The 24250-nt window shown below is 48.3% G+C and overlaps 1 protein-coding gene across 1 annotated transcript in view; it reads right to left on the reverse strand.

Moving 5' to 3' along the window:
• Positions 1-627: 627 nt before the first annotated feature.
• Positions 628-24250, reverse strand: part of LOC140723398 (uncharacterized) — a 33997-nt gene continuing 10374 nt past the window's right edge. The window contains exons 2-6 of the mRNA XM_073037977.1: positions 15402-15497; positions 14347-14442; positions 6986-7066; positions 3886-4001; positions 628-1971 (exon numbers count right to left, since the gene is read on the reverse strand). Coding sequence (XP_072894078.1) covers positions 1894-1971; positions 3886-4001; positions 6986-7066; positions 14347-14442; positions 15402-15497 — 467 coding nt within the window. The 3' untranslated portion in view covers positions 628-1893. The remainder of the gene's footprint in view (positions 1972-3885; positions 4002-6985; positions 7067-14346; positions 14443-15401; positions 15498-24250) is intronic.

A 24250-nucleotide genomic window follows, 5' to 3' on the forward strand; every position in this document is an offset into this window, starting at 1 on the left:
CTGCAGCTGTACAGGGCCCTGGTGAGACCCCACCTGGAGTATTGTGTGCAGTTTTGGTCTCCAAATTTGAGGAAGGACATTCTTGCTATTGAGAGAGTGCAGCATAGGTTCACGAGGTTGATTCCCAGGATGGCAGGACTGTCATATGTTGAAAGATTGGAGCGACTGGGCTGGTATACACTGGAATTTAGAAGGATGAGAGGGGATCTGATTGAAACATACAAGATTATTAAGGGATTGGACACGCTAGAGGCAGGAAACATGTTCCCGATGTTGGGGGAGTCCAGAACCAGAGGCCACAGTTTAAGAATAAGGGGTAGGCCATTCAGAATGGAGTTCAGGAAAAACTTTTTCACCCAGAGAGTTGTAGATCTGTGGAATGCTCTGCCTCAGAAGGCAGTGGAGGCCAATTCTCTGATGCTTTCAAGAAAGAGTTAGACAGAACTCTTAAAGATAGCGGAGTCAAGGGATATGGGGAGAAGGCAGGAACAGGGTACTGATTGTGGATGATCAGCCATGATCACACTGAATGGTGGTGCTGGCTAGAAGGGCAGAATGGCCTACTCCTGAACCTTTTGGCTATATGTAGAGTTACTAAACCCGATTCTGAAAAGAACAGCTTTGCAATCAAAGTTCAAAGTAAATTTATTAACAGAGTACGTATACATCACCATATACTACCCTGAGACTCATTTTCTTACAAGCATTCACATGAAAATAAAGCATGATACAACTTACAAAAAATCTACATGTAAATAAACACCGACAAACAGCTGACGTGCAAAAAAAGACCAATTGTGCAGAAATGGTCTCCTTTCTCCACAAGCTGTTTGGGAATGTTCATTTATTTTGTGTCTTTATGATATTACTTTTAATAACAGTGATAAATGAATTTAACATCACAACTGAAGTAAAACAGAAATACATTCTTAATTAAAGTAACCGTGGACTATTGGAAATACAGAAACAATTACAGAGACATCCCAGGAACCTGAATGTGTCTTTCATTGCTTGGATTAAACCCATTATTACATTCAATTGATGAGAAATAATGAAAGATGAAAGAGTAATATGTTAGTGATAATAAACTTGATTCTCATTGACAGATACACAGTCTGATTGATTCTAATACCGTGCTCTGGTTCATATTTTTACTGTTATGCTGTATGTATTTCATTTAACAGTTCTGTACGAGCAGTCTGTTCTGTTTTCAGCTTGTTTGGGTTACTGTTGAAGATAAGGGATGAGGAAAAATGTGTGCCTTCCAATTAGGACGGTAGAGCCAAGGGGAGGTTTCTCTGGTGAAGGACACTGAGATTGGCCTTGAGGCTTTTGTTCGGCAGGAGGTGAAGAGAGAAGCCACTGGAGAGAACAGAACGTAGGATTCGACCCGGAGGGCACCGTGGTTCGACAGAGCCAGGGGCGCGATCAATCGGGGAACAGTGAACGTGCTGAAACTTTGAGCTCCAACTTGTGCACATTTGACTGTTTAATTAAAACGGGCCCACTTCTTTTTGGTTTTATTTACTAACCCTCGAGTTAAGATTCATGAATATAATTCCTTTAATCCTATGCAGTGTACTGTCTGTTATTTTGTGGCGCTAGTTTGTAACAGGGTAGCAGATGACACAGCATCCACCGGGGTTTGGGGTGGGAGAGCCATCTCAATCTCATGAGTTTGGTGGAACAGGACAGTGTTTTCCCTAGACTCATGCAGCCAAGGAAACCGCGGGTTTCATGAATCATATTTCATTGATAATTTAATCTTGGATTCCCCACCGCCATCACACAACCCACTGAAACCTCACACTCCCCACCACAACCCATGGACACCTCACACATCGTCCATCACCCTGCGATACGTTGGACAAACACAATCTGAGATCTTCCTTCTCATTTCCTTCCCTTGTCGCGTTTGCTCTTGGACAGGTTGTGCTTGCAGGGGAGCTGTTCCCTCAGTATCTCACGTATCTGTGGACCAGGGATGTCGACGGTGAGTGACAGGTGAAGAAACACGGTTAGACCGCACTGTGTGAGGGATCAGGACAGCAGAGAGACCCTCCTCTCATCACCCACAAAATCCATCACTTACCACCAGGAGATTCCCTTCTTCACACCAAGAACTACATTCCCTATACACCAGGAAAATTCAATTCCTCAGAAATCACCATCAACCCCTCCACAAACCCCATCCCTTCACCAGGACAATCTGCTCCTCCAAACATCCCACAACAAGGATCCACGTTCTCTTGGGATCAGAGCTCCAAACTGGGGACAGACCTTCCCTGAAAAGGAATCAGCTTTTCCCTCGGACCGAAGGGAAAAAAACCTTCCCCTCACACTCAGACCAGAGAATGCCGCTCACCCCCTCAAACAGGGGATTGTCCTTATCCCCTGATACCAGGAAATGACTCTCACACCCCAGTCCCTGGACAGGGAATAACCCTTACCCCAAGACCAGGAAATACCTCTCAGCCCTCTCAGATCAGGGGACTCTCCTCACCCACTGAGACTGACCAATGTACTCAGGAACAAGCCATTTAGAGGAATGGTGGAACCACGAGGGGACAATGATAACGGTAAATCTTTCGAAGTGTTGTATAATAGCGTACAATTATAGTTGTATAAAAGTGTGTTGCTATATTACAACTGATGGACTTAACGCATGTCTATCGAAAAATACCACCAAGAGGACCGGAACCTGGTCGTGGTTTGAAGACTTGCGTGCCTCAGTGTCCATGTTTGCTTGGAGTCAGGGCCTTGTGCCTTCGCTCATGGTAGGGTCGACCATGCCAAACAGGACAAAGGGTAGAGACCAGATAAGAGTGGTCTACGAGTCCTTTAGATTTGGGTGTGTAGCTCAGAGCTAAAAGCCCCGACAGGTCAAACAAATCGTAATGGAAACAGAAACAAAAGATCCAACATCAGTCAGGGACAATGGTGTGGGGTGCTGGACAGTGATGGGGGGGGGGTGGTCACTGATGAGGGGAACAGGACGAGATTGTCAGTGATGAAGGGAACAAGGACGGGGGGGTCAGTGACATGGTGTCGGTGACACGGGGGGGTCAGTGACGGAGGTGTCAGTGATACGGGCACGCGGTCAGTGACGGAGGTGTCAGTGATACGGGCACGCGGTCAGTGACGGGGTGTCGATGATACGGGGATGTGGTCAGTGAGGGGGTTGCGGTCAGTGATACAGGGGTGTGGTCAGTGAGGGGGTTGCAGTCAGTGATACGGGGGTGTGGTCAGTGAGGGGGTTGCAGTCAGTGATACAGGGATGTGTTCAGTGAGGGGGTTGTGGTCAGTGATACGGGGGTGTGGTCAGTTACGAGGATGTCACGCACGTTGGGTGGTCTGTGACTGAGGGGTGGAGTGGTGGTCAGTGACAGTGCGTGCTGGAGAAGGTTAGTCACCGATTTGAACTGAATACTGACCGTGAAAGGGAGTCAGGGACAGTGAGGAAACTGAAAGGGACATGAACAGACTGGGGTGGAGTCGCCCGATATCCACCAGGGTGGGGGAGATGGTGTTTGTCAGCTGGTGGGGCAGTCCCCAGGCACCACACTGTTGTTGGGCATATTTAGGGCAGAGATTGATAGATTCTTGATCAGTCAGAGGGTTTGGATGATGGGACGAAAGTGCAATTTTAGTAAAATATTAGTGCAGCAGACTGATGGGCCCAATGGCTGCAATCTGTTCTTATCTCCTACATTGGGTGGTGACTGAGGACAGGGAGTCTCTGGTGACTCAGATGTAACCATTTCAGGGTTGGGTGTTTCACCGTTCATCGGGAAGGGAGAGTCACTGATTATTGACCTGGACTGACCAAAGGCACATGAATCAGAATCTCCACCTCTGGGAATGAATGTGGACAACATCTCTCACCTGATTGAGGTAGGCCTCTCGCTCTCGGGGGTCTCCCAGGTTGTTCTGCCCAATGAACAGTACTTGGGCACTGTTGATCATCTCCTCACACTCCTCATCTGAAAGGAGCCCGTTCACTGGAAGATTGAGAGAAGTGTTCAGTCAGAGCAGATCCAGAGACAGCAGACTCACACGGTGTGATGGGTGGTTGGGCTGGAGTGTTGGTGATGGTAAGCACGGGGACCCAGGCTGACCCCAGGTTCCCCTCCTGCCCATCGTTCCAGTAACCAGTCCCTCCCCCATCCACCACCAGACTCTCTGTGTAAGCACGGGGACCCAGGCTGACCCCAGGTTCCCCTCCTGCCCATCGTTCCAGTAACCAGTCCCTTCCCCCCATCCACCACCAGCCTCTCTGTGTAAGCACGGGGACCTAGGCTGACCCCAGGTTCCCCTCCTGCCCATCGTTCTAGTAACCAGTCCCTCCCCCATCCACCACCAGCCTCTCTGTGTAAGCACGGGGACCCAGGCTGACCCCAGGTTCCCCTACCGCCCATCGTTCCAGTAACCAGTCCCTCCCCCCACCCACCACCAGCCTCTCTGTGTAAGCACGGGGACCCAGGCTGACCCCAGGTTCCCCTCCTGCCCATCGTTCCAGTAACCAGTCCCTCCCCCATCCACCACCAGCCTCTCTGTGTAAGCACGGGAACCCAGGCTGACCCCAGGTTCCCCTCCTGCCCATCGTTCCAGTAACCAGTCCCTCCCCCATCCACCACCAGCCTCTCTGTGTAAGCACGGGGACCCAGGCTGACCCCAGGTTCCCCTCCTGCCCATCGTTCCAGTAACCAGTCCCTCCCCCATCCACCACCAGCCTCCCTGTGTAAGCACGGGGACCCAGGCTGACCCCAGGTTCCCCTCCTGCCCATCGTTCCAGTAACCAGTCCCTCCCCCATCCACCACCAGCCTCCCTGTGTAAGCACGGGGACCTAGGCTGACCCCAGGTTCCCCTCCTGCCCATCGTTCTAGTAACCAGTCCCTCCCCCATCCACCACCAGCCTCTCTGTGTAAGCACGGGGACCCAGGCTGACCCCAGGTTCCCCTACCGCCCATCGTTCCAGTAACCAGTCCCTCCCCCCACCCACCACCAGCCTCTCTGTGTAAGCACGGGGACCCAGGCTGACCCCAGGTTCCCCTCCTGCCCATCGTTCCAGTAACCAGTCCCTCCCCCATCCACCACCAGCCTCCCTGTGTAAGTACGGGGACCCAGGCTGACCCCAGGTTCCCCTCCTGCCCATCGTTCCAGTAACCAGTCCCTCCCCCATCCACCACCAGCCTCTCTGTGTAAGCACGGGGACCCAGGCTGACCCCAGGTTCCCCTCCTGCCCATCGTTCCAGTAACCAGTCCCTCCCCCATCCACCACCAGCCTCTCTGTGTAAGCACGGGGACCCAGGCTGACCCCAGGTTCCCCTCCTGCCCATCGTTCCAGTAACCAGTCTCTCCCCCATCCACCACCAGCCTCTCTGTGTAAGCACGGGGACTTAGGCTGACCCCAAGGGGTAAAACTAACCACATCTAGTGGAATGGATTGAAGAGAAATTTGACCCGAAGTCCTCATTGAAAGTTGGATACTGTGGGGGGGCTTCTACTCTCACAGGCAGGGAGAGTAATGACACCTAGAGAGGGATCTAGATCTTTGGGTGATAGAGCACTACAGTACAGAAACAAGCTCTTCAGTCCATCTAGTCCTTGCCAAACTATTATTTTGCTTCGTCCCATCTACCAGCACTGGGACTGTGTCCCTCCAAATCCCTCCCATCCATGTACTTATCCAAACTTGTGTTACATGTTGAAATCAAACCCAGATCCACCACTTCTGCTGGCAGCTCGTTGTAGACTCTCACTACCCTCCGAGTGAAGAAGGTCCCACTCAGGTTTCCCTCAAATATTTCACCTTTCACCCTTAACCCATGAACTCTAGTTCCAGTCCCACCCAACCTCAGTGGAAAAAGATTGTTTGCATTTACCCTCTCTGTACCCCTCACAATTTTGTATACCTCTATCAAATCTCCCCTCTGTCTCCTACATCCCCGGGAATAAACTCCTAACCTATCCAACCTTTCCCCAAAACTCTAGTCCTCAAGTCTTGGCTACATGCTTGTAAATTTTCTCTGCTCTCTTTCAATCTCATTGATATCTTTCCTGTAGGTAGGTGACCAGAACTGCATGCAATCTCCAAATTAATCCTCAACAACTTCTTATACAACTTCAGCATAGCATCTCAACACATGCAGTCAGGACTTTTATTTATGAAGGCCAATGTGCCAAAAGCTCGCTTTACAACCCTATCTACCTGTGGCACCACTTTCAAAGTGTTCTGGATCTGTATTCCCAGATTCCTCTGTTCTACCGCACCGTTCCCTGTGTGAGTCTGAGCCTGCTTTACATTCCCAAAGTGCGATCATGCTTGTCTGCATTAAATTCCATCTGCCATTTCCCCAGCTCATCCAGATCCTGCTGCAGATATTGATAGCCTTCCTCACGCCCACTATGCCCCCAGTGTTGGTGTCTTCCACACACTGGCCGAGTCAGTTTACCTTGGTCTCATACAGAACAGAGATCAGTACAGCACAGGAACAGGCCATTCGGCCCACAATGTTGTGCTGGACCAGCTAAAAAGTAAATCAAAAACACACAAAATCCAATCCCTCCTTCCCACACAATGTCCAAATCCCTCCATCTTCCTCACATCCATCTGTCAATCTAAATGTCCCCTAAAAGCCTCTAACGTATTTGCCTCTACCACTATACCAGACAGTGCATTCCAGGCATCCACCATTCTGAGTAAAAAAACGTTACCCCTCACATCCCCCTTGAATCTACCCCCTCTTGCCTTCAATGCATGCACTCTGGTATCAGATATTTCTGCCCTGGGAAACACCAAGACAGAGTAAGGACTCCTCCCGCACCCCCCCCCCCACCCCCCGGGCTGAAAGTGGTGGGGTTTGGGAGAGGGGAATGCCAGTCGCTCCATGCAGTCTCCAATCACCCAAAGGCCAGATGCATCAGAAAGGGTCCCTGTGATCAGGAGTACCTGACGGTCCCCTATCAGAACTCAGTGGTTACCTGGGACCATCTCAGAGGCTTCACATGTGGCATCCGTCGGCTTCTCCTGCCCAGCGTCGGGGCTTGTCCTCCTATCCGGATCTGGGACGAGAGAAGGTCCAGGTGAGAAATGGAGTTTTGAGGATAGGTCCAGGGCTGAGACTGATTCTTCCTGCTACATCCACACACCAGCCAGTTCTGTTCTTCTACCACACTCCCCCAGTCTCTCCACCAGGCTCAGTTCCATCGCTCTGACACACTGCACACACAGACTCCTTCCCAATTCCCCCATTTGCTCATCCCCAACCTCCTCCGTCATTCAGAAGGACAGGCTCGTAGGCAGAGGAAGTGGAGTGGCTCTCTTGGTAAAAACTAAAATCAAATCTTTAGAAACAGGTGAATAATATTGGAAGATGGTGAATCCTTGTGGGTTGAGTTTAGGAAATGCAAGGATAAAAAGACCCTGCTGGGAGTTATATACAGGATTCTCAACAGTAGCCAGGATGTGGGGTAGAGTTTACAACAGGAGATAGAAAAGGCAGGAAAAAAGAGCAAAGTTACGATAGTCATGGGGGATTTCAATATGCAGCAGATTAGGAAACTCAGATTGGTGCTGGATTCCAAGAGAAGGCATGAGAGTGGAGCTCGCCAAAGTTGATTGAAAGGGAATACTAGCAGGGATGACAGTAGAACAGCAATGGTTGGAATTTCTGGAGAAATTCAGAAGGTGCAGGATAGATAAATCCCAAAGAAAAAGTAGTCTTTTAAATGGAGGATGATGCAACTATGATGACAAGGGAAGTCAAAGTCAGCATAAAAGCAAAACAGAGGGTACATAATAGAGCAAGAATTAGTGGGAGGTTAGAGGATTAAGAAGCTCTTAAAAATCAATAGCAGGTGACTGAAAAAACAATATGCAGAGAAAAGATGAAATATGAAAGTAAGCCAGCCAATAATATAAAAGAGAATGCAAAAAAGTTTTTTCAGATATATCAAGAGTAAAAGAGAGGTGATAGTAGATATCGGATCGATGGAAAATGATACTGGAGAAGTAGTAATGGGGGGCAAAAAATGGTGGATAAATTTAGTAAATGTCTTCAAGTTTACGTTCTAGTTCAGTTTATTGTCATTCAACAGTACACATTTAGCACCAAACGAAACACAGTACATATAAAACACACACATCATAGAGCCATAGAACATTACAGCACAGAAACAGGCCTTTTGGCCCTTCTTGGCTGTGCCGAACCATTTTTCTGCCTAGTCCCACTGACCTGCACCTGGACCATATCCCTCCATACACCTCTCATCCATGTACCTGCCCAAGTTTTTCTTAAATGTTAAAAGTGAGCCCGCATTTACCACTTCGTCTGGCAACTCATTCCACACTCCCACCACTCTCTGTGTGAAGAAGCCCCCACCCAATGTTTCCCTTTAAACTTTCGCCCCTTCATCCCATGTCCTCTGTTTTTTTCTCCCCTAGCCTCAGTGGAAAAAGCCTGCTTGCATTCACTCTATCGATACCCATCATAATTTTATATACTTCTATCAAATCTCTCCTCATTCTTCTACACTCCAGGGAATAAAGTCCTAACCTATTCAACCTTTCCCTGTAACTCAGTTTCTCAAGTCCTGGCAACATCCTTGTAAACCTTCTCTGCACTCTTTCAACCTTATTAATATCCTTCCTGTAATTCGGTGACCAAAACTGCACACAATACTCCTAATTCTTCCTCACCAATGTCTTATACAACCTCACCATTACATTCCAACTCTTATACTCAATACTTTGATTAATAAAGGCCAATGTACCAAAAGCTCTCTTTAATATCCTATCTACCTGTGACGCCACTTTTAGGGTATTTTGTATCTGTATTCCCAGATCCCTCTGTTCTACTGCAGTCCTCAGTGTCCTACCATTTACCTTGTATGTTCTACCTTGGTTTTTCCTTCCAAAATGCAATACCTCACACTTGTCTGTATTAAACTCCATCTGCCATTTTTTAGCCCATTTTTCCAGCTGGTCCAAATACAAGCTTTGAAAACCTTGCTCACTGTCCACTACACCTCCAATCTTTGTATCATCAGCAAATTTGCTGATCCAATTTACCACATTATCATCCAGATCATTGATATAGATGACAAATAACAAAGAAACCAGCACTGATCCCTGTGGCGCACCACTAGTCACAGGCCTCCACTCAGAGTAGCAATCCTCCACTACCACTCTCTGGCTTCTTCCATTGAGCCAATGTCTAATCCAATTTACTACCTCACCATGTATACCTAGCGACTGAATCTTCCTAACTAACCTCCCATGTGGGACCTTGTCAAAGGCCTTACTGACGTCCATGTAGACAACATCCACTGCCTTCCCTTCATCCACTTTCCTGGCTACCAACTCGAAAAACTCCAATAGATTTGTTAAACATGACCTACCACGCACAAAGCTGTGTTGACTCTCCCTAATAAGTCCTTGTCCATCCAAATACTTGTAGATCCTATCTCTTAGTACTCCTTCCAATAATTTACCTAATACTGACGTCAAACTTACCAGCCTATAATTTCCCAGATTACTTTTAGAGCCTTTTTTAAACAACGGAACAACATGAGCTATCCTCCTCCGGCACCTCACCCACAGATACCGACATTTTAAATATATCTGCCAGGGCCCCTGCAATTTCAACACTAGTCTCCCTCAAGGTCCAAGGGATTTAATCTGTCAGGTCCTGGGGATTTATCTACTCCGATTTGCCTCAAGATAGCAAGCACCTCCTCCTCTTCGATCTGTATAGGTTCCATGACCTCACTACTTGTTTGCCTTATTTCCATTGACTCTATGCCAGTTTCCTTAGTAAATACAGACGCAAAAAAAAGCTTCTAAGATCTCCCCCATTTCTTTTGGTTCCATACATAGCCGACCACTCTGATCTTCAAGAGGACCAATTTTATCCCTTATTATTCTTTTGCTCTTAATATACCTCTAGAAGCTCTTTGGATTATCCTTCACCTTGACTGCCAAAGCTACCTCATGTCTTCTTTTAGCCCTCCTGATTTCTTTCTTAAGTATTTTTTTGCACTTTTTGTACTCCTCAAGTACCTTATTTGCTCCCTGTTTCCGATACATGTCACACATCTCTCTTCTTCTTTATCAGAGTTCTAATATCCCTAGAGAACCAAGGTTCCTTATTCTTATTCACTTTGCCTTTCATCCTGACAGGAACATACACTCTCAAAATTTCTCCTTTGAAGGCCTCCCACTTCCCAACGACATCCTTGCCAGAGAACAACCTGTCCCAATCTACGCTTTTTAGATCCTTTCTCATTTCTTCAAATTTGGCCTTTTTCCAGTTTAGAACCTCAACCCGAGGACCAGATCTACCTTTATCCATGATCAAGTTGAAACTAATGGTGTTATGATCACTGGAACCAAAGCGTTCCCCTATACATACTTCCGTTACCTGTCCTAACTCGTTTCCTAATAGGTGATCTAGTATTGCACCCTCTCTAGTTGGTAACTCTATATATTGATTGAGAAAACTTCACTGAACACATTTTTCAAACTCTAACCCATCTAGACCTTTAACAATATGGGAGTCCCAATCAATATGTGGAAAATTAAAATCCCCTACTATCACAACTTATGTTTCCTGCAGTTGTCTGCCATCTCTCTGCAGATTTGCTCCTCCAATTCTCGCTGACTATTGGGTGGTCTATAATACAAATTAATATACAACACACACAAAATGCTGGTGGAACACAGCAGGCCAGGCAGCATCCACAAGGAGAAGCACTGTCGACGTTTCGGGCCGAGACCTTTCATCGGGACTAACTGAAAGGAAAGATAGTAAGAGATTTGAAAGTAGTGGGGGGAGGGGGAAATGCGAATTGATAAGAGAAGACCGGAGGGGGTGGGATGAAGATGAGAGCTGAAAAGGTGATTGGCAAAAGGGATACTGAGCTGGAGAAGGGAGAGGATCATGGGACGGGATCGTGATCGGGATCGAGAAGCTAGACTGGACTGCCAACACAGATGCCTTGTGCAGGAAGGCACAGAGTCGACTGTACTTCCTTAGAAGGTTGGCGTCATTCAATGTCTGCAGTGAGATGCTGAAGATGTTCTATAGGTCAGTTGTTGAGAGCGCCCTCTTCTTTGTGGTGGCGTGTTGGGGAGGAAGCATTAAGAAGAAGGACGCCTCACGTCTTAATAAGCTGATAAGGAAGGCGGGCTCTGTCGTGGGCAAAGTACTGGAGAGTTTAACATCGGTAGCTGAGCGAAGGGCGCTGAGTAGGCTACGGTCAATTATGGAAAACCCTGAACATCCTCTACATAGCACCATCCAGAGACAGAGAAGCAGTTTCAGCGACAGGTTACTGTCGATGCAATGCTCCTCAGACAGGATGAAGAGGTCAATACTCCCCAATGCCATTAGGCTTTACAATTCAACTGCCAGGACTTAAGAACTTTTTTTTTAAAGCTATTATTAATGCTTTTTGAGTTAGTGATTTAGATGCATATCATATTATTACTGAGTTAAGTATTGTATGTAATGAGTTTTTGCTACAACAAGTGTATGGGACATTGGAAAAAATGTTGAATTTCCCCATGGGGATGAATAAAGTATCTATCTATCTATCTATCTAAATTATAGGCCAGGTAGCCTGACTTCATTGTCAGGGAAAATGTTGGAGTCCATGATTAAAAATGAGGTCTCAGGATACTTGGAGGCACATGATAAAATAGGCCATAGTCAGCATCGTTTCTGTTGGAATTCTTTGAGGAAATAACAAGCAGGATAGACAAATGAGAATTAGTGGATGTTGTGTATTTGGATCTTCAGAAGACCTTTGACAAGTTGCTGCACATGATGCCACTAAACAAGAGCCCATGATAGTACAGGAAAGATACGAGTAGTTAGAAGATTGGCTGACTGACAGAAGGAAAGAGTGGGATTCAAGGCCTTTTCTGGTTGGCTGTCGATGACTGCTGGTGTTCCATAGGGTTCGATATTGGGACGGCTTCTCTACAAGCCATGTACCTGTTCTCTATCTGCATTCTATTCTTAGTTTCGTGTTTATTATGGTAACTAGTCACATGAGTGGGGATGGGGTAAAAGTGAAGGGAATAAGTTCCGCCTGCATGGTTTGTTCATTGCAGTTTGTCGCATCTTTTGTTGATCACTCGATAAAGCTCAATCACGCTGAGCTTACACTTAGGTACACTTAAGTTTAATTGCCTCAAGACTGCATGTTTGCTAATTGCTAATAAAGGATTGAATACACATCCTCAACATTTGAAGCAATAATTATTGGAGTGAGGATGTGTCATGGAAGTATAACAAATGTGTAGGGTCACTGGCAGCAGCAATTGCTTTTGATTTGGTTTGATTTGGCTGTGACAACTCCTTTCCACATTATATGTCAATGCTATGGATGACAGAATAGATGGCTTTGTGGTCAAGAGCGTTTATCGGACCCTTATTTGAGAAAGGATGTGCTGGCATTGCAGGTGGTCCAGAGGAGGTTGATGAGAATGATCCCGGGATTGAAAAGGTAAAAGTATTAGGAGTGTTTGGTGGCTCTGGGCCTGTACTCACTGGAGTTTAGAAGAATGAGGGGGGATCTCATTGTATATGAGGAGTGTTTGATGTCTCTGGGTCTGTACTCGCTGGAGTTTAGAAGAATGAGGGGGGATCTCATTGTATGAGGAGTGTTTGATGTCTCTGGGCCTGTACCCACTGGAGTTTAGAAGAATGAGGGGGGATCTCATTGTATGAGGAGTGTTTGATGTCTCTGGGCCTGTACCCACTGGAGTTTAGAAGAATGAGGGGGGATCTCATTGTATGAGGAGTATTTGATGTCTCTGGGCCTGTACCCACTGGAGTTTAGAAGAATGAGGGGGGATCTCATTGTATGAGGAGTGTTTGATGTCTCTGGGCCTGTACTCGCTGGAGTTTAGAACAATGAGGGGGGGGATCTCATTGTATGAGGAGTGTTTGATGTCTCTGGGCCTGTACTCACTGGAGTTTAGAGAATGAGTGCAGGTCTCATTGAAGCCTATCGAATACTGAAAGATCGATATGGAGTGGACATGGAGACAATGTTTTCTATAGTGGGGGAGTCTGGGACCAGAGTGGGCACCGCCTCAGAATAGAAGGACGTTCCTTTAGAACACAAGTGAGCAGGAATTTTATTACCAAAGAGTGGTGAATCTATGGAATTTATTGCCACAGGCGGCTGTGGAGGCCAAGTCATTGGGTTCTTGGTCAGTAAAGGCATCAAAAGTTACAGAAGGCAGGAGAACGGAGACGAGAGGAATAGTACATGCAATGTGATGGAATGGCGGAGTAGACCCAATGGACTGAATGGCCTAATGCTGCTCATGGATCTGATGGTCTTTTCCCTTTCCATTTGTGTCCATCTCCCCACTTTCGGAAAAGGGACCTCAATGCACGACTAAGAATTGTCCAGACAGGGGACGAGCCACTGACACCGATGATCCCCACCCCACGGGAAACCACATCCAACAGGGGAGACGATGCACGACTGAGAATTGTCCAGACAGGGGACGAGCCACTGACACTGATGATCCCCACCCCACGGGAAACCACATCCAACAGGGGAGACGATGCACGACTGAGAATTGTCCAGACAGGGGACGAGCCACTGACACCGATGATCCCCACCCCACGGGAAACCACATCCAACAGGGGAGACGATGCACGACTGAGAATTGTCCAGACAGGGGACGAGCCACTGACACCGGTGATCCCCACCCCACGGGAAATCACATCCAACAGAGGAGACGATGCAGGACTGAGAATTGTCCAGACAGGGGACGAGCCACTGACACCGGTGCTCCCCACCCCACGGGAAACCACATCCAACAGGGGAGACGATGGACGACTGAGAATTGTCCAGACAGGGGACGAGCCACTGACACCGGTGATCCCCACCCCACGGGAAACCACATCCAACAGGGGAGGCGATAGACACGAGCTACAAGGACATCCAGTGAGAGAGGTTGTCCATTCCCCACAGAAACAAGGTCTTGGTACCTGAGGATGTATCTCCTGCTGGGACAGGGGGCAGTTCCCGGCTGAGTTCACCAGTAGATGATCCTTTGGCTTGTTCCTCTGTGGAATTCCAGTGAACTGGAATAAAGGACCACAGACGTGGGAGGGAGATGGAGAGGAGACACCAAACTTGGTGATCAATCCAGGACAGAGGGGGAGAAACCAAAACCATTTGGTGTGCCTTCACCGATTCGCTCTCTCAAACCTCCGTCACTCCACGTGACTCCCCTCAGTGGGAGTGAGGAGGAATTTCCAGGACTGAAACCGAGGAGAATCATTCCCTTTGGTGAACCCAACGATGGATACCTGAGCTTGCAGACCCTGCTGGGGTGGTGGACAAACCTGGACCAGGTCCTTCAGTCGCAGACCCCTGGGGTTCCTGAGTTGTGTCCGACTGGGAATCTGCAAAGAGAGAAACAGGGTGGGTGGGGACAGGCGAGCAGCGGATCAGGGTGGAGAGAGTAAATGAGATGGGGAGTGGTCATCACGAACAGAAACATCTATAATCTACCAGTGTGAAACTGGTCAAACCTCTGGATCAGACACAACATAATCCTCTCAGGCACTACGCACCTCCCTCTTCACTCAATCCTCTCCTCTCAACTCAGTGCCCATTCCTCACTTCTCCCCCCACTCATCCCTCGCTCCTCCATCTCCCACCCTTCCTCACCCTACAACGATCTTTCTCATCCACTTAAATCCTCTCACCCAGCAAACCGCTCCTCTTCGTCCTTGTTCTCTGACAACATCATCATCATGTGTTGTACGACATGGATGACCAAGATCTATCGATGACCATGATTGTTCCTGATTGACCATAACAGAAGCAGTTTGCTATTGCCTTCTACTTGGCAATACCTTTAGAAAATGGCTGCTCCAGCCATTATCAATACTCTTCAGAGATTGTCAGTCTGGTGTCAGTGGTTGCAGACCCGGGGCATGTGATATGCACCAGTTGTTCAACAACCAGCCAGTACCTGCTCCCATGCCTTCCCGTGACCCTGATCGGGTAGATGGGGAGCGGGTAAGGAGGGCTGCTACACTTCAGCCACACTTGACTAGCAGGGTAACAGAAGGAAGGAGCACCTTACACCCCCTTTGGTAGAGATGTATATCCACCCCACCAGTTCTCTGTCATCTTATAGCAACCAACCCCGTGGACTGTTCACCACAACAACGCTCACTGCCTTTGGAGTGACGGTGGATGTTGGTGGAATTTGATGCAAGATGGAGAGAAGGATCAGCTGAACAATCACTATCACCTCACCAGGACGCACATCCAGCAGGTGAGTCAGTCTATGAGAGGTTCGATGTCACAGAGCGAGAAACTGAAAAACCCCAATGGACACGAGACCTGATACCTGAGGATCTCTCTCCCGGTGAGACAGAGGATGGTGATGGGGTGGGTTGTCCTGTAGACGATCCATCGGGCTGATCCATTGTGGAAGCCTCCAGGTCTGGAACAAAGTAACAGAGACATGGCAGAGTGACAGAGGTTAAACAGGGACAATAATTCATAAAGATGAGCGATTCTGCAGATGCTGAAAATCCAGAGCAACACACAGAGCAATGCTGGAAGAACTCAGCAGGTCAGGCTGCATCTCTGGAGGGGAATAAACAGTGAATGTTTTGGGCTGAGACCCTTCATCCGCACTAGAGAGGAAGGGGGAAGAAGCCAGAATAAAGAAGTGGGGAGGAGTACAGCTGGCAGGTGATAGGTGAAGCCAGGTTAGTGGGAAGGTGGGTGGGTGAGGGAGGGGGTTATTTGAGAAGCTGGGAGGTGATAGGTGAAGCCAGGTGAGTGGGAAGGTGGGTGGGTGAGGGACGGGGTGATTTGAGAAGTTGGGAGGTGATATGTGGAAGAGGTAAAGGGCTGAAGGAGGACTAATCCAATTGGAGACAACAGAATAAAGCAATGAAGGAGGGGGACCAGAGGGAGGTGATGGGCAGGTGAGGAGAACAGAGTGGGAATGGATAAAGAGAGAAGTGGAAAGGGGGAGAAATTACCAGAAGTTAGAGAAATCAAAGTTTATGCTGTTAGTCTGGAGGCTACCCAGATACAGTATGAGGTGTTGCCCCTCCATTCTGAGATTGGCCTCATCATGTCAGTGGCATCCTTGGACAGACACGTGGGAACGGGAATGGGAAGTTGAATTGAAATGGGTAGCCACTGGCACAACAATTAGAAAAGGAGGTCTCTGATCTGAAGAGATACCAAAACCATCCAGTCCCTGTTCAGCAACTCTCCCTCGTGAATGTCTGTGACCAGTCACTACTCTCAGTCAAAGCCCAGATGAATAGAGGATTACAGAAAGGAAAGATCGTTCCCTTCAATGACCCCCTCCCCAATGCAGATACCTGAGTTCACAGACCCTGGTGGAGTTGTGGTTAAACCCGGTCCAGATTCTCCAGTTGCTGATCTCTGGGGTTCCTGAGTTGTGTCCAACTGGGAATCTGTACGTAAGCTCGAAGACCCTGCTGGGGTGGTGGTCAAATCCAGTCCAGGTTGATCTGTCACTGATCCCTGGGGTTCCCGAGTTGTGTCTGACTGGGAATCTGTGATAAGAAGATATTCAAAGGAAGGGTAAAGTAGTAACAAGTTTTACCTTCGATCAGGAAGGAATTCAATGGTAGGAACAGGAGGCTCTAGTCCAGGTCAAATCTTTCCTCTGAAATACACACACTCCCCCCGCTTGGCTCTTTAATCAATCCCTCTCCTCACATCTCCTTCTCTCGGCATTCACTCTGTCTGCATCACTCTCTTTTCAGTCTCTCCATCCCTCCCTCCAGTTGGAGTGTCACTCTCACTGATCTCTCTGCCCAACTCTCCTCACACAGTCATCACTCGCCTCATTCCTCCCACTCCACCATCCCACCTCTCTCTCCATCCCTCTCTCCTGTGTGTTTTCACCTATTTCCTTCTGTCCATGTACTGAATTACTCAAATCCCACTCTGGTCGTATCTATGTCTCATCAGTCACCGTGTAACTCCTCACAGTCAATCCTCCCTTCCTCTCTGTGACCATCCTCCCCTCTCAGCTCCATCACTCCTCCCCTCCCTCCTGTGTCACTCAGTCACTCCACCCCTCTCTGTTCAATCCTCCCACCCCACCCTCTCCAACCCCCAACAGAGCCTCATCCCTCACGACTCACCAAACGCAACCTAACAGACAGGAGAGAGGAACCACTGACTCCATCATTTACACCCCTACCCACAATGCACTGTACATCCAGTAGGTGAACTGGTCCGTGGGAGGTTCAACCTCACAGAGTGACAGAGTCTGAACGAACACAGACCGACATGAGACTTGGTACCTGAGGATGTGTCTCCCGCTGGGACAGAGGACAGTTCCTGGGTGTGCTCTCCAGTTGATAACTCTTTAGGCTGTTCCCATGAGTAAGTTTTCAGATCGGGAATAAAGGAACAGGGACACAGGAGTGCGTCCAACCCTCCTGGCACACTGAAGTCCCTGCTAAATTGCTCAGCAATACCCTGACCCTCCTCGTGCCCCCGATGCCCAGGGCCAGCACTCACTCACTCACATTGCTAACATCTGGTGTACTCTAATGGTCAATCTGCCAACATCCTCTCCCATATCAGGACCTGCTGAGTGTCCTCTGATGTTCAGTCTCCCTGCTGGAATCGCCTCTGAAAGATGATGACCCAAGAAGGCATCCGTCATTAAGGACTCTCACCACCCAGGACACACCCACCCTCCTCTCGTTGCTACCATCAGGGAGGGGGTACAGGAGCCTGAAGACACAAACTCAACACTTTTAGAAGTTTCTTCCCTTACATCAGATTTCTGGACGATCCATGAACTCTTGAATACGACCTCACTATTCCTCCTTTTGCACTAGTTATTTATTTTTTTGATTGGAACGTACAGGAATTTTTTTTATGTCTTGCACTGTACTGCTGCCAAAAAACAACAGATTTCACAAGAGACGTTAGTGATAATAATCCTGATTCTGATCCTGAATCTCTGACCACTGACCATAAATCAATGTCCTCTAGTTATATTCACCCTGATCAGTGGTAATATTTCCAGCAGGACGTCCCACACCACCAGCTTCAGGAACATTTATCACCCCACAACCATCAGACTCCTGACCGGCGTGGATAACTTCACTCACATCAACTCTGAACTGATTCCTCAACCTACAGAATCATGTTCAAGGAATCTACAACACATCAGCTCAGTATTATTTAATATTTTATTTACACAGTTTGCCTTCTTTTGCATGTTGGTTGTTTGTCAGTCTTTGTTTTTGTATAGTTTTTCATAAATTCTGCTGTATTTCTTTATTTTCCTGTCAATGACTGCAATAAAATGAATCTCAGGGTAGTATATGGTGACAAATAAGTACTTGGATAATAAATCTTACTTTCACTCTGAGTCGACCCTATCTGTACCCCTCGTAATCTTCTATACATTTTTATATATCCTCAGAATCAGAATCAGACCAATTATCACCACTGGGCATCACTGGAAATCTAATTTTTTACAGCAACAATGCAGTGGAAAACTTGAATTTCCTTTAAATTTGTTAAAAATATTTACTCATTTATTGGAAGGTACAGCAGGGTAACGGGTCCTTTCGGCCCAACAAGTCCATGCTGTCCTATTACACCCATGTGGGCAAACATTGTGCAAAAGACAACAAACTGTGCAAATACAAAAAAAATTACAGTAATATGAATAAACAATAAATATCGGGAACATGAGGTGAAAAGCCCTTGGAAGTGAGTCCATAGGTTGTGGGAACAGTTCAGTAATGGGGTGAGTGTTGAGTGAAGATTACCCCTCTGGTTCAAGAGTCTGATGTCTGAGGGGTAATAACTCTTCCTGAGGCTCCTGTACCTTCTCCCTGATGGCAACAACATGAAGAGAGCATGTCCTGGGTGGTGGAGGTTCCTGATGATGAATGCTGACAACGCTCCATGTCGATATGCTCAGTGGTGGGGAGGGCTTTATCCGTGATGGACTGGGCCATCAATTATTTACAGATTCAGCACAGTAACCGGCCCAACGAGCCCCACCACCCATGTGACCAATTAACCTACTAACCCAGACGTCTCTGTAATGTGGGAGGAAACCGACACAGTCACAGGGAGAGTGTACAATCTCCTTACAGACAGCGACGGTAACAATTAAACAAATAGTGAAAATATCCTGCCTGAAAGTCACTCCAAACCTCACCCACCGGACACTTTCATTTCCCCCACCCCTGAGCACCAGGTCTCAGCCCCCCTGCTCTGTCACTGAGCCGTCTCCACATCTCTTCCAGACCAGCCTCCATCCAAGGCAGGTCATTCCCGATGAGTGAATCACCCTTTCCGGAGAGCTCATGTACTCCTGAGATTGTCAGTGGGGATAGAACGGACTCCATCGTTCACATCCCACTGAGAAACACAGATAACCACTGAATCAGCTCACGAGAGCCTGTCGACCACAGAGTTGTGGAATGACCCACTCTCCCCACTGTCACAGGACTTGCTACCTGAGGATGTGTCTCCCGATGGGACAGAGGGTGCTTCCTGGGTGGCCCCTCCAGTCGATGACCCTTTGACCTGCTCCCTTGGAGAAATCCCCAGGTCTAGGATAAAGGAACAGAAACATGGGAGACAGAAAATCACCGGAACATCGTACCTCTCTCCTGCCACTGAATCTCACCTAAAATCTTCATCACTACGGGTGACTCCCGTCATTCGCAGTCGGGATGAAATTCTGGGACTGACCACAGGGATCAGCGTTCCCTTCGATGATCCCCACCACCAATTCCTGAGCTGTGGACTGTCCAGCATCCATTGTCTCTCCCCCCCACCACCCCCACAACTGTCTACAGTCCCTCTCAGCACCCCTCCTTCCTCCAGTCCCCATCTCATGCCCCAGAACTCTCTCCCATCCACAGCCACAATCTCCCTCCATTGTCCTCATTCCTCCTCTCTCCCCACCACTCTCCCTCCTCTCCACTTTCCCACTCCCTCCACACAGTCATTCCCCTCTGACCCCTCCATTCTCCTCAATGTGCCCTCCCCTCTTCCCCCCAACAATCTTCACATGGTCCCTATGTGTGACAGGGCAGCCCGAGAGTCTCAGGTCACCTCATTGTAGGAAGGATGTGGAAGCTTTAGAGAGAGTGCAGAATAGATTTACCAGGACAATGTCTGGATTAGAAAGCAGGTCTTGTGAGGAGAGTTGAGTGAGTGAGGGCTTTTCTCTTTGGAATGAAGGAGGATGAGAGGTGATTGATGGAGGTGTACAAGATGGTACAAGGCATAGATCAAGTAGACAGCCAGAGACTTTTTCCCAGGGAGGAAGTGGCTGATACCAGGGGGTGTAATTTTAAAGTGACTGGAGGAAACTATAGGGTGGATGTCAGAGGTAAAGTTCTTTACACAGAGTGTGGTGGGTGTGTGGAACACCTTGCAAGGGGAGCTGGTACAGACAGATACCTTAGGGACATTTAACAAACTCATAGACACATGGATGACAGAAACATGGAGGGTTATGTAGGAGGGAAGGGTTAGATTGATCTCAGAGTAGGTATGCACATCATTATGGGCCGAAGGGCCTGTGCTGTGCTGTACTGTTCTGTGTTCTATGATCTCTGTCACAAGCCAGACTGGGCAGTTTCATTCTGACCCCGGTGTGAAGGGGGATACGGGAAAGGTGATCACAGACCACGGGCAGGGCAGCCGACTGGAAAACTCAGCCCGTGGTGTGTGTTGGTGACTCAGGACGTCCCAGAATTTCCCCACAACTACCACACTGCTGTGTCACTGGGGAACGGTGACCTACCTGTACAGTACACACCATGTTGCCAGGGTGTCAGCCCCAGCCGATACACGAAGTAACTGGAGCAGTTTTTCACCCTGATCTCCAGGCTCCAGGAACAGGTGTTTTCACCCACAGTGAAGCAGACGGTCCTGGTCACCTCCCCCTCTCCCACGTTGGGATGGGGACCTGGAATGAGATTTATAAACACTGTAAAATGTACCCGGTCCCACAGTACAGCGGGGAATGTGAATCAGGACACACTGTAAATCAGTGCTTCACAACCCACGGTCCGGTCCGGCCTCAGTCAGCACTGAGCTGCTGCCCTCTCCCTCTCCACCCCACCCTCCCCACAGCAGCACCTTCATCTTCTGAATGAGCCTCCCATGAGGGGCCTTGTCAAACATGTTATGAGGGGAAGGCATGAGAATGGGACTGAGAGTGATAGTAAATCAGCCATGATTGAATGGCGTTGAGACTCAATGGGCCAAGTGGACTAATTCTGTTCCTCTGTCTGATGAACTAATGGTTGAAAGTCTTTGAGGACAACAACCTCAGCTCTAACTTCATCAATCGCCTCTGTTAACCCCTCAAAAAAATCAAACAAGTCAATGAGTCACAACTGGTCCCTCAAGAAGAAATGTTGACTGTCACTAATTCACCCAGGGACTTCCAAAAGTTCATAAGTCCAGTCCCTCAGAATCCTCTTCACTAGCTTCCCTACCACTGACATGAGACTTGTTGTCACAGAATTATAGAGTCATAAAAAACTGGAATACAGAAAAAGGTCCCTCGGCCCATCCAGTTCGTGCTGACCCATTTACACTGCCTAGTCCCATCAACTTGCACCTGGTGACACATCACTCCATACCCCTCCCATCCATGTACCTATTCAAACTTCTCTTCAACATTGAAATCGAAATGGCATCCACCACTTGCTCAGGCAGCTCGATCCACACTGTAGCTTCCAGGATTATTCCAGTTTCCTGTCATTTTCTCCACATTTGAACTGAACGTTCAGTCCATTTTGCATTCTTATTTACTTATATATTTGGCAATCAAGCGTGAAGTAGGAGCTACTGACACTTTGAGCCACACCACCCCAGTAACCCTCGACAACCATATTATTGACCCAAACCTAATCATGGGACAATTTACAATGCCCAATTAACTCAGTGGGAGTGGAAGGCAACCGGGGAAAATCCACCCGGTACGTCTTTGGACAGTGGGAGGAAACCGGAGAACCCGGGGAAAACCCATGCATTCCATGGGGAGGACGGACAGAGACTCCTTACAGATGAGGCTGGAATTGAACTCTGAACTCCGACACCCCGAGCTGTAATAGCGATGTGCTAACCGCTATGTTACCATGGCAACCATTAATTTATCTCACTAGTTGGTGAACAATGATGTCTGCAGACTCCCCCAACTCCCTGGAGGTTGCCCCACCACTGAAATGAGTCTGGGGTCGTTGAAACTCCTCCGGGTCGTATCCAGAATGAGGTCAGTGGGCAGATCAGTTCTGTAACCCAACTCCAGGAAGTTGTCACTCCTCCACCGGACTCCATGACGATACAGGACCGTAGAGCGGTCTGAGCGACTGTGGGGAGACCTCTCAGGGAGATGGGGTTCTGTGTCCATGCTAGGGCCCTCTGAAGAGATTTAGGTTGTCAGTTTATCTCTCCCTAAAAATAACCAAGACCCACTGTTGTAAACTCTGACTCTACCGTTTAACCAGCCTGGGGCCTTCCCAGAGCAGCGATGCTGTGGAACGACCGTCTCAGGAATCTTCCATCCTCCGGAACTGAAACAACAATCAGAGAGTCAGTCACTGATCTGAGGGAGTTTATTCACTCAGAGAGACTTGGGAAATTACACTCACCCTGTCTGTACCCTGTCTCTGGTCAATAACCCCACCAATCCTGGGAATTCCCTCTCTGTTGTACCTCCCCCTTGTCTCTACCCTGAGAATGTGGGATCTCCCCTCTCCCTGTATTTACTCCCCATCTCAGTGTAGTCACTGATGATCCTGGTCTCCCTGTATTTCCCATTCACACACCCCTTGTTCCCCTGTTTACATTTCCCTTCTGTGTCCAGTTTCTCAGTGATAATCTCCTCACTTTACCTGTTAAATCTGTACCATCCCACTGCAAGATTTACATCATCCATCCGTTGTCCACCGGTACACTCAGTGTTAGAACAATTCGTGCTCCTCCAGGGCTGATCCAGGACGGTGTGGTTTACACACGGATCACTGAGTGCAGAGTCTGTGGCTGAGGGACAGAACGATGTTCAGTGTTAATGTACAGCTCACATTCCCCATCCTCTTTCTCTGCCAACCACAACCCCCATCTGCACTTCCACCCTCAGCTACCGCTGGGCAACATTAGTTATTTCTACACATCAAAGGGACGTTAAGTTTCAGAGGCTTTAACTGCCCCACCGGAGGTGCCCACTGTACAGTGGGACCGGGTACATTTTACAGTGTTTATAAATCTCATTCCAGGTCCCCATCCCAACGTGGCAGAGGGGGAGGTGACCAGGACCGTCTGCTTCACTGTGGGTGAAGACACCTGTTCCGGGAGCCAAGAGATCAGGGTGAAAAACTGCTCCGGTTACTTTGTGTATCAACTGAGGCCGACACCTTGGCGACATGCTGTGTACTGTACAGGTAGGTCACCGTTCTCCAGTGACACAGCAGTGTGGTAGTTGTGGGGAAATTCTGGGACGTCCTGAGTCACCAACACACACCATGGGCTGAGTTTTCCAGTCGGCTGTCCTGCCCGTGGTCTGTGATCACCTTTCCCGTATCCTCCTTCACACCAGGGTCAGAATGAAACTGCCCAGTCTGACCTGTGACAGAGATCATAGAACACAGAACAGTACAGCACAGCACAGGCCCTTCGGCCCACAATGCTGTGCAGACCTACTCTGAGATCAATCTAACCCTGTTTCCATCCAAGGGGTCAGTGTGAACATGGTGGAGGATTACAAATACCTGGGGATACGAGTGGACAATAAACTGGACTGGTCAAAGAACACTGAGGCTGTCTACAAGAAGGGTCAGAGCTGTCTCTATTTCCTGAGGAGACTGAGGTCTTTTAACATCTGCCGGACGATGCTGAGGATGTTCTACGAGTCTGTGGTGGCCAGTGCTATCATGTTTGCTGTTGTGTGCTGGGGCAGCAGGCTGAGGGTAGCAGACACCAACAGAATCAACAAACTCATTTGTAAGGCCAGTGATGTTGTGGGGGTGGAACTGGACTCTCTGACGGTGGTGTCTGAAAAGACGATGCTGTCCAAGTTGCATGCCATCTTGGACAATGACCCCCATCCACTCCATAATGTACTGGTTAGGCACAGGAGTACATTCAGCCAGAGACTCATTCCACCGAGATGTAACACTGAACGTCATAGGAAGTCATTTC

This window comes from Hemitrygon akajei, unplaced genomic scaffold, assembly GCF_048418815.1.
Source record: "Hemitrygon akajei unplaced genomic scaffold, sHemAka1.3 Scf000112, whole genome shotgun sequence".
NCBI lineage: Eukaryota > Metazoa > Chordata > Chondrichthyes > Myliobatiformes > Dasyatidae > Hemitrygon > Hemitrygon akajei.